The sequence below is a fragment of the Leptopilina heterotoma genome, unplaced genomic scaffold (assembly GCF_015476425.1).
Source record: "Leptopilina heterotoma isolate Lh14 unplaced genomic scaffold, ASM1547642v1 Lhet_81, whole genome shotgun sequence".
NCBI classification, from domain to species: Eukaryota; Metazoa; Arthropoda; class Insecta; order Hymenoptera; family Figitidae; genus Leptopilina; species Leptopilina heterotoma.
The window spans coordinates 3,701,831-3,713,910 of NW_025111185.1; the positions used below are offsets into that span (position 1 = coordinate 3,701,831).

The window sequence follows — 12,080 nt, forward strand, 5'->3', positions numbered from 1 at the left end:
TAAAATTATTTTCCCTGACAAATTTTTTTTTTACAGAAAAATATGACATTTTACAGAAAATGAGTAAAATTTTTGAATGTTAATAATTTCTAAAATTTACAATTATAACCCTTTCTGAATTTAATTATTTTCTACAATTTTAAACCAGAGACTTTATCTCCAAACCAATTATTTTAAATAATTTTCCTAAAGTTCGTCTAGAACTTAATTATTTAAATACAAAATCTCAATTTTTTATAATAATCGTAACTGCCCATGTTCTTTCTTAAGTTATTAATAAATATGTTTAAAAAATTCTAAAAAATGAAATTATTACCTACAATTAATTTTGTTTAAAATATATTTAAATAATAGTTTATTTTTTAAAGATAATAGTTTTTTAATTATAAACAATTGAAAAATTTCCAAACAATTAAAATTTCTTAAAATCTTTTAAAAATAATCAAATTTTTGAAGAACTTTAATTACAAATAGGACCATGATTTCTCCAAAATATTAATGAATATAAAACAGTAAATTTTTATTTACTCTGTTCGAAGATAATTAAATCTTAAAAAATTATGATAAAACAATTCTAAGAATTAGTTTTAAAAATATTTTAATGTAATTTGTTGAAAATAATTGAATTTTTTAAAAGAATTTTTGTATAATTTAAGAAAAGCTGATTAATTTTAATTAAACATTTTTTTCAAGTTGTTAAAGATAGATTCGATGTTTTTTTTTTGTATACGTATTTTCATTAATTTACATTTTAAATTTACATTTAAAGATTTTGCATGAAATCTTTTGATAATTCAATTATTTTCAAAATTTGCAATTAAAATTCTTTAAAAGTTGATTTTTAAAAATTGTGACAAAATACTTTAAAAAAATTAATTATTTTCAATTAAATTTTATACAATTTCAATTATTTGATACTATAAAATCGAAATAAGTTGCATTTCATACTGAAAAATGTGTTATTTTGTTGCAATATTTGGAAGAAAAATGGAAAAAGTAGCAATGTTTTAAAATAAGTTCAAAAAAGTCTCAATTTTCTTAATTTCCCTGACAAAAAGTTTTTTTTCCTTCTATTTCCCTGACTTTACTGAAAAGAATTTTGTTTTACTTACATTTCCCTGACTTTACTGACTTTAATGATACATGTAGCCACCCTGTTATTCAAATGCAACTTTTAATTGTTTAAATTGTTGGGATTCAAATTCTTTATCCTTCTGCTACTACTCTTGTTCAAAATTTTAAATTCGAAAAATAAAAAATTATAAAAAAATTAATGTCTTATTAAATATAAAGATATTAGTTAAATATTAATTAAGGGGTTACGCCACCCTGAACGCATTTAAATTGAACGGTTTTTAAGAATTTTTTTTGACGAAAATATTTAAGATAAGATATTTTTATTTTTATTGTTTCTTAATACATATTGTAAACTATGTAAATACGAAATAGTTTCAGTGCAGCAGTACATTCCTTATGATGATGGGCATGATTAGCATTTCAATTTCGATAAGAAACAAGTAAAAAAAACATTTTTTCTAAAAAGTGATAAATTTTGAATGTAAAAAATTTTTTTTCCATACGGTTACTTCAATCTGTTCAAAATTTATCACTTTTTAGAAAAAATGTTTTTTTACTTGTTTGAGATCAAAATTGAAAAGCAGGGCTCGAATTAGGTCCGTAAATCCCGTAAAAGTCCTTAAATTTGCTTGAAGTCCGTAAAAGTCCGTAATTTTATTGAGAAAGGACGAAAAGTTCGTAAATTGTACGATCAATTTGAAGAATTTTAGAGAAATTACAAATGATTGCAGAAAATCAATTATTTTCAAAAGGAATAAAATTCTTCGCAGACATTAAATTATGTTCAAAATTTTTTAAAAATTATCGTCAAAATTTCAATTATCTTTAGAAATAATTACATTCATCTCCGAAATTCAATTATTTTCAAAAATTGTAATAAAATTCTTGACAAAATTTCAGTTATTTAAAAAAATTGTCCCCAATTCTATATGATTTTCAATATCTATTAGTATAATAAAGTTTTACAAAACAAATCAATTATTTAAATTGACAGGAATTCAATTGAGGCCTTGGATCCAATAACTCGCCCGACGCTCGGAGGCACGCGCTAATACCAGTCGGGTAGCAGTGAGTGGTCCAGAGGCGCTCACTGCTCACTGACTGGCAGTTGCGCGTTCCTCCGAGCGTCGGGCGAGTTTTTGGATCCAAGGCCTCAATTATTTACAAATTTTTTATAAATTTCTTCACAATATTTAATTATTTTCATAAATAATAACATTTTTTACAGACATTCAATTATTTTCATAAATAAAAAAACTCATTGCAGAATTTCAATTATTTTTAATACAATTTTAATCGAATTCGTCGAAAAATGTAATTGTTCTTAAAAATTTTATTAAAATTCGTCAAAAGAATTTAATTATTTAAAAATTTATTGATAAAATTCTTTATGAGAATTCAAATTTAAGAAATAAACAATTATTCAATAAATTGTTTTTTTGTATGTAAATAATTGAATTCTAGTAGAATTTTCTAATAAAAATTGATTTAAAAATGGATTTCAGTTATAATTTTCGATTATAAATTGAATATTAAAAGCATTAGAGCGTGAATTTTCAGAAATAATTAAATTTTAAAAAGGTTTCAAATTAACCCTTTAATGGCCGAGTTTTTTGCCGTTATTATAAACGTATAATGTTTAGTAAATTCGATTATTCTATTATTCAATATGAAAAAACAATTTTTTTTAACATGTTCCACCCCTTAAAACCACCCCTAACGTATATTACTACCCTAAAAAATTGATAATTAATCTAAGTAATAAATTAAATATTTTTTAGCTCCTGTCAGCTTTATAATTATTTATAAATATTCTCCGGTTGTTAAAAAATGAAAAAGAATTATAAATAACCACTTGAACATCACCCTCAAAGTCAAATAATCACCTCTTGACGATATTAATTTTTGTGAATATTTAAAAAAAATCTATAGATTCTAAATGCATCTAAATTATAAAAAAATGTTTCTAAGTGACACAGATATGGATAATAATGTTAATCACCCCCCCCCCCTTGGAACTCACCCCTATTTAATAATTATTCTTACATACTGTCAATAGTTTTGAACAATTAAAAAAGTCATTTTTATTAATTCTATACGTTTCGAAAATACGAAAAAATATTTTTATGGTGACTGGGTAATGATAGTAAATATAAACTACCCTTAAAAAAATAACCCTAAGGTCAAATAACCACCCTTTCATGATAAAAAGTTTTGTATTAGATTTTTAAAAATTATTAATTCTAATTGATTTTAAATCATAAAATGTTTTTCAGAATTACACAGTTATAGATGAAAATAATAATAAACAGCATCCTCAGAACTCACCCCTATTTAATAACTGTTCATAGATACAATTATAGTTTAATTGGAGAAATTTGTTATTATCTTTGTATATTGGGTAAATGGTTTGATATATTTTTTTATCAATGTTGAACAATTGTGATTCTGAAAACTGGAAAAAGATAATTTATATTAATTTTAACCAATTTACGACATTTTACCTTTTGCAATTTTTATTCCTTTCTCCTATTTTCTTTTATCGTTCCATACTAAAAGGATTCATTGGAAACCCCCGAGTAACAAGTTTCCGGCAAATATGATGAATTTTTAATTTATTGTCCGCCATATTGGATCCGCCATTTTGAATTTTTGAAAACTGACATCATATTCGTAATCAGCGACCCCGAAAACCCCCGAGTAACAAGTTTCAGGCGAATATGATGAATTTTTAATTTATTGGCCGCCATATTGGATCCGCCATTTTGAATTTTTGAAAACTGACATCAGATTCGTAATCAGCGACCTCGAAAACCCCCGAGTAATAAATTTTAGGCGAATTCGGTAGATTTTTAAATTGTTTTGTTTTTTGGGGGTAGTTTTCATTAATTTTCTTTTTTTTAATAGGAAAATTTTTGTTATTAATTTTTTTTTACAAAGATTACAATATTTTTAAACATTTGTTACTGCGTAAGCCGAAAAAAAAATTTTTTTTTTAAATTTATACCTTTTTTACAATTTTTGTCATTTTTCGCGTTTTTTAAAGGGGTGTATTTCAGAAAGGGTAGATTTTTGGAAAATGAGAAGCATATGTATTTATTACTCTCGTTCACCCCTTCAAAATGAGACCTTAGCGGATTTGATCCGTTAAGTTTTAAGAAAGTTATGATTTTTTGAAGTAGGTGGTACGTAGTATGTGTACCACTGGCCACTAAAGGGTTAAAATCTGTGAGAATCTGAATGTTTCATATTTTTAACTGTGGAATTAATTTTTTTGAGAAAGTTTAATTATGGATTTTTTTAAAAATTATTTCAAGTTTTTATTTTCTAATATATATTTAATTGAAGGATTTACAAATAATTGAAATTTTGTAAAATTGAATTGTATACAAATAAATTTAAAATTTCTTAAAGAATTTTTTCTGAAATTATTAAAAATAATGCATTTATAGTAGAATTTTAGTTAAAAACACGAAAAAAATTTAATTTTGGAAAAGTTACAAATTGCAGAAATTCAATTATTTTCAAGAGTAATAATATTCTTCGCAAAAATTAAATATTGTTTAAAAATAATAAATTTGAATTCTTTTTAACACAATTTTAATCGAATTTCTCGAAAAATGTAATTATTCATAAAAATTTTATTAAAGTTCGTCTATAGAATTTAATTATTTAAAAATTTGTTGATAAAATTCTTTACGAGAATTGAATTTTAAGAAACATGCAATTATTCAATAAATTTTTTTTGTATTTAAATAATTAAATTCTAGTTGAATTTTCTAATAAAAATTAATTTAAAAATGAATTTCAGTTAAAATTTTAGATAATAATTGAATATTAAAATCAATATAGCGTAAATTTTTAAAAATAATTTAATTTTTTTGAGAAAGTTTATGTTGTAAAGAAATTTGATAATTCTTGAAAATAATAATTTAGTTGATAATCATGTTATCACTCGGTCATGAATTATTATAAAACATAAAGAAACGATCACTCCGAGTCGAAGACTTGGAGTTATCGATATCTTCATGTTTTTTGGTTATGAAAAATTTAATTTGGAGTTTTAAGTAAAATTATTTGACTCTGACTGGTTAAATTTTTGTCAGTAATTGGTCCAACATTTTTAATTTTTTTTAAAACTATTTCGTATTTATATAGCTTACAATATGTATTAAGAAACAATAAAAATGTCTTATCTTAAATATTTTCGTTAAAAAAATTCTTAAAAAACCGTCCAATTTAAATGCGTTCTGGGTGGCGTAACCCCTTAAGAAGGTAGTCAGTTCGGTTAGATAGTTTCTTAAAAAAAAATAAAAGTAACTATTCTTTGTTGCTTCTATTATCAAATAAATTTTTGACTATCATTACTAAAAAGCAAGCTCCAGAAACAATTTGATTTAAATAAAAAAATCCGATTTAAATCCAAAAAATCGTATTTTTCATATTTAAAAAAAATCATGATTTTAACTGATTTTTAACAACTGGTATGAATTTATGCAATTCGTTAAATAGAATAAACTCTTAGAAATATATTGTGCAATGTAAGAATAATAATAATAAGGGGGAAAAAGAAAATTCTGAGAAAAGCATTTATCTAAATGGAAATCGCTTTTAATCGTCATTCGTATGCATCATCTGTATTTGGTGCCACCCATGACCCAACTGTGGCATATAAACAGCAGGGATAGTGTTACTTTACGATCTGCTGGAGGTACAATATACTATATTTTATTATTCTTTTTTTATAATGGCACGTGCCGGGAAGTGTCATATATAAGAGTCCTTATGATCCACAAAAGTATGTCTGTGGTAAACTGAGGCACATATAAAAAGATGATATACAAAAAGCACGATAGCATATTCTCGCGAGATGAAGATTAAATTCGAGAGGAAATATTCAGACGAACAGTCATAAATGCCGTTTGTAAGTGTTAGTGTATAGCACACGTTTTATCAACAAGGTACGAAAGATAAGCGGGTGCTTTTTTCTCTTTTTTTCGTACAAACATTCCATTATGATGGATAAATCTGCAGATTCACTTGTTAAATGCTGTGCTGCGCGCTTATGCTTCTAAAACTTGTATAAAGAAATTTTTGCTTTTTTTCCAATAAAACATAGTGAACCTATTATTTTGGTTTATTTAGAAAAGAATTAGTCTAAGAAAATCTCGTGTCAACAAAAGTATATAAAAATAGTATTTTTTGGATTATAAGATTTCAAAAAAAAGTTTATCAATTGCAATCGATTTTCTGGACCAAAAAAAGCATAGTATCAGTATTACAAACCAGAAATAAGTTAATATTTATTCTGGTGAAAGTTTTAAAGCACTTCTAATTCTTATTCGTTTCTAAATACGATTGCTCTCAACGCGGAAGAAAAAGTATATAGCGTGCTATAGTCGTTAAGATAATAAATATTTTTTTAGACAACGATCTCATCATTTCGACAGAAATTCTTTAATTTATTTTTTGCACATACACTAACGATATATATATATTATTTTGTTTTATAACGTCTTTTATAACAAATCAATAATAATAACAATAACAACTTTTTTACTTTAACACTCGAAATAATAATACAAACAATTGATAGAATTTATCTTTTGATATATTATAGACGGGAGAAACACTAGCAGAAAGAATTTGTCATTTATTAAACATAAATTGAAAAATAAAGAGCACTATATCTGGATAATTTGAAAAATTCCTTGAAGAACACCATTTGATAAGGGAAAAACAATAAGATGATGTATAAATATTTAGCACTAGGGGAAATACAAGTAAAAGAAATGTAAGAAGAGAATAAGAGCTGTTTCCCTTGCAAATATATGCACCTTTGAGCACTTGTGTGTAATATATGAGATAAGACATCGGTGTAACATGTCAGTTTATAGGCTATGTATAGCAACGGATTCATGATCCAGCCTTCTCAAATTTAATCAAAGATGCTAAGAAAAGAATCGTGTTATAAATATGCCATTGAACTAATCAGACATTTATTTTTAGCCTTCTATTATAAGATTAATGAAGAAAATTTGAAAAATCCATAACGTAAACAAACAAAATTTTTATATTATTTTTTCTATCCGGTTAAAAAAAATTATTCTATAAGTAAATTCAATATTTAATTTTAATAAAAATTCAATAATTCAATTTTTAAACATATATATTTCATTTACATATATAACATTTAACACATTTTTAATATTTCACACGGAAAAAACGTTTTACCTGGAACAGCGATAAGTTTCCCTATAATAGCGAAAGTATAAATATTGAAATAACTAAAAATTTTGCCAATATAGTAAAATTTTAATCTGTTTCAAACAAAAATTTTTTGATCGTGGCAAGAAAATTTTAAATTTTATTCATTGTTATTGTTTTTATATAAATTTTTAATTGATATTGATAATAATCGTCTGAAAAATCGAAATCTATAATTATAATCTAGTCTCATTTATTCATCTAAAATTTTGAAAATCTGCGTTTCAGTTCTTGAAAAGCTTTATATTCTCTCTGCGCGCTTATCATTGATGAGGCAAAGAAGATATTTTTATCGTCTTTTGCAAGGTTCCAGTTCTTATTCCTGATTATCTCATATCTCGATAATACTCGGACTTTTTTTCGATCAAATGAAAAAATCGTGTATTAGTATAGAATGTACACATGTATGTTTTGTGACTCAAAACAAAGCTATAATATATACTACAAAATTATTCCTTGGCGTTTTCACTTTTAGCGAATTTATTTCAAAAAATTTAATTTTCAATTTTTTATAATAAATATTGTTGGTGGATTTTTTCATATTTCATTTTTAATAAAAGTTTGACAAATATTTTTATTAACGGAAAAATAATTTTACCTGGAACAGCGAAAGTATTTGTTGAAACAACTAAAACTTTCACTTTTTATAGTGAAATTTGTAGCTGTTTCAGATAAAATTATTTTTCCGTGTTTACATTAAAATTATTATTTATTCATCATATGTTTATAAAAAATTCATGTGACATTTAAATATTATTTATTAATTAATAAAAATATGAGTTCTTATTATTAGGTACTATTATTATTTTTATCATCATCATATTATTATAATTATCATTCTTTTTCTTCTTATTATTATTTTTGTTGTCAATATATAATTATAATGGAATTACTTATATTATTCAATTCAACGATTATTATATTAAAATTTTGATTGCATTATCATAATTTTGATATAAATAAATAATGATATTGTAGAAACTGGTGCGCGGATGTTGCACACACGAAACATTCATTTTAAAAATATGAAAGTAATTGTTATTAATATATATTCTGACAAATGTTTAGTTAAGGTTTATGTGCCTTTGAATTGAAAACGAAACACCTAAGCAGATATTTATTATGTTAATTGATAAGAATTACTTCTCGTCAACTATTACAAATGAGAAAGGTATCTTAACTAAATAGATGTATAATGAGATCAGAAATTCTCCTACGTGACTTTTTCTAATGTAAAAAGTTATAATTTAACCTTCCCAAGATCAAATACCTTAGGAAAATATAAAAATCAATATTCAGTCTATATTTTAATAAAAAGATTAATCTATTTAAAATAATTTTTCTCAAATAATTTATTATTTCAATTTCGTCAATTTCAAGTACTCTGCGAAATAATATAATCTGTGTAAATAATTTCAAAAATAATTTAGAAAATAATCTAGAAAATAATAAAAAATAAGTAGAAAAATAATAAATGATTTAGAAAATAATAAATAAATAATAAAAAATAGTTTAGACAATAATTAAAAAAATTTAAACACATAAAAATTGGTCGACAACGCGGCGTCTGAATTTTGCGAAAATATTCTTTAACGGCAATAATCGCATATATAGAGATTAAAAATTCAAGACATTGCTGAGACTGAAAATAATTGCAATGCAAGGTGGGATTTAAAAAGGAACCTCACAAGCCGGAAATGGTCAAAGAAGTGCTCCGGAAGGCACGCTTGCTAATTTGAACGCTACTTGAGCGATACAGGAAGAGAGAGGCTGCGAATATTACCTCGGTTGGAAGTTACTCCATTAGGACGCAAACATGGATGGTACACACCAGGTTAATATGTGTACGTATTACACAAATACGCTACAAGTAGAATTAAGACAATCTTATATATACATCATGCATCGCAAAAAATTCTCATACAAATATACACACACGATTCGAGAATCACTAACACATGTTTATAAAGAAGCAATGAGTGTCCAGTCTGAGCAGTTACGTAAAGATAGACGAGTTTATTGCACAGAAAACTTTTGCTAATTAGTGCAAGAGAAACCAACAAGCATCGCCAGTGAAGATAGACTCTTTATAGACAATCATATTGTATATATAAAGTTTATCGAATTTCTTATCTACGCGCGAGAGAAATATTAAGATTTCAGGAAATTCAGACGCTGAGCGCAACGCAATAAAAATTATTGCTTTAAACCGTAAAAATCAAGAAATTGAATAAATATAAACTTTATCCAGTAAATCACTCCGTTTGTTCAAAGGAATAATATATTAAACCTTAAATTCAAAATATTTTGTTATCCATAAACAATACGGATTTTACAAATTGACACAAAAACTAACCTTTAAATTCTCAGCTGCAATCCGCTGCAAACTCCATTCCGAAATGTTGCTCTCAAACGATGATATTTTCTGCCACAGCACATACACTCGCGACTTTAAAATTTCCGAAAATCCCGAAATCACATAAGTAAAATATTTCAATATCCATAAACAATACTGTCTCAATAATATAAACTTGACTTGAAAACACGAACACGCGACTTTTTGCATAAACTCTCAGCAATCGATTCAAAACAATTCGAACACTCCCGATTCCCGCATTTTAGGAAAACTTTCGATTATTTAACTCTTTTAGAAAAATACAAAACGAAACACCGGTGTTTTAACAGTTCGGTTCACGAATTACAACTGATGATGAGTTTAGAATAAATTTCTTGCGAATCTTCGATCTCGAGAGTCCCACTGGGTTTATGGCTCCCGATTTCAGGTGAATTATATACATTATTCACACAATAATGAAAAGAAACATTTTGTAGGCTTATTTTGTGGGCAATATTCAGAGAAACTAACTCACTGTATAAGGATAAAACTGTGAAAATTGTTTTTTTTTTTACCCAACAACTGAAACTGCTCCGAAATGTTAGGTTAGATTGTTTGTCACAAAGACAAACGGGAAACAATGCACTGCTTTGGAATTGTTTATTTAGTGAAATTATATCATTGTAAACTGTTCACTTTGTTCTAAACGACGACTTGTTCACTTTTCACGATTTTCCTCGAGATTTAATACTTTTTTTGAGAAAAAGAGAATTTACTGAACAGGACGAGTCCACGCGACTGCAAGCGACGCTGAAGCACGAACTACAAAGATTCACCACTAGATGGGACACTCGATGAACACAGTTTTTTCTCTTATAATTCTAGTATTATTGGTTAATTTACGTATTTAACAAAAGTAGTTCTTATTATTACAGTATTATTATAAAAAGTGTCATGTTAATATTTAATTATTATTAAATTAATATTCCTCACTCCAAAAACTGCAAAATTCGAGAAACACGTATACTACAAATATTTATCGCTAGATGGCACATGCGAAGTGAAAATAGTTCCCGTAAGTCACGTATATAAAAAATATTAAACAATGGAATATTTAGAAAACTTCCTTCACTGAAAATATTGAATTAAATTTTTTTGTAATAACATTTTTTGAAGGTTTATTGCTTTTAATTAGAAAAATTACGAAATTGTCAAACGCTAGTGGAATCTAGTAATGTGCCGTTTCCGAAACTTATACTTTTCGAAACTTTCAGTTGAAAGTTTCAATGAAAAGTTTCAAATTAATTGAAATTTATGAAATTTTAGCCTCAACCTCTAATTTTTTAAAACTAATAATTTAGAAATTCTTTAGTTACGTTTCCAATTATTCCTTTTAACTGTAAAATGCAAATACTATATACTATTTTAAATGTTTTAATTTAAAATATTTATTTTTACAAAAATTTATTTCCTTAATTTTAATTTTCATAAATTTTTTTAAATTTTTATTATTTTAAAAATAAGATTTCAAGGATCACATGAATAAATAGGTGAATATGTTTACAATAACAAGTTTGTGCAGGTTAAAAATTCAAAATAAACACAAATTTTATCAACTTCTAAACATGATTGAGACTTGACATAACCAAAATACCATATTTACAAATTTCATGAAAAATTTCATCGATCATAAATTTCATGATTTGAAACCTTAAAAACGAAAGTTTCCAATTGAAAGTTTCAACGGCACATTATTACTGGAATCACGCGCGCGAAATGTAAGTACTGAAGTTGTCACCAGATGGCGCTTGTCCACAAAAACAAAGTTCTTTTTGCCGAGTGTTCTGTTTATTTAATCATTACTATTTTTTAATTATATTTGTTTTATACATTAGTTCAGTTTAACAAAGTGATATACTCATCAGATCAAGAAACAATATGAGAAAAGTATTCAACTACCTATATATATAATTTCAACAATAGTAAGTTCAACATTATGTAGAAAATTAGTTCTCATTGTTCATATTTAGTCAATTCATCAAAGAAACGATGAAATTATTATTCTATCGTTATAGATGGTTAATTTTAGTCACGCAGAGACATTTTTGTTAATATTTACTATGCTATTTTTAGAAGCAAATGCAAAATATGCTACGTGCCCTAATTCCCTTTGTTCTAACTTTCTAACCCCATATTTCAGACAACACAGTAAAAACGTTATATTATCATATTCGTTACTTTTCCGTATTGAAAACAAAAAACGAAAATTAGAAAAACTTATTTAAATTTCATTGATAGCATAATTTTTCTCGATTTTTCTTTATATAAATGTATTTATTGCTAATTTTATAATTTTCTGATTGGAAATGTTTATAACTCAGTCTCTTGAAATTTTAATACA

General features: G+C 25.4%; 2 protein-coding genes across 2 annotated transcripts in view; one reads left to right on the forward strand and one right to left on the reverse strand.

Moving 5' to 3' along the window:
* LOC122511323 overlaps nucleotides 1-10,423 on the reverse strand; it is a 78,213-nt gene extending 67,790 nt beyond the window's left edge. The window contains exon 1 of the mRNA XM_043626482.1: nucleotides 9,701-10,423. Within this exon, the coding sequence (XP_043482417.1) occupies nucleotides 9,701-9,910 (210 nt within the window). The 5' untranslated portion in view covers nucleotides 9,911-10,423. The remainder of the gene's footprint in view (nucleotides 1-9,700) is intronic.
* Nucleotides 10,424-11,522: 1,099 nt separating this feature from the next.
* The window catches only part of LOC122511260 (ras-responsive element-binding protein 1), a 53,093-nt gene continuing 52,535 nt past the window's right edge, over nucleotides 11,523-12,080 (forward strand). The window contains exon 1 of the mRNA XM_043626402.1: nucleotides 11,523-11,661. Coding sequence (XP_043482337.1) covers nucleotide 11,661 — 1 coding nt within the window. The 5' untranslated portion in view covers nucleotides 11,523-11,660. The remainder of the gene's footprint in view (nucleotides 11,662-12,080) is intronic.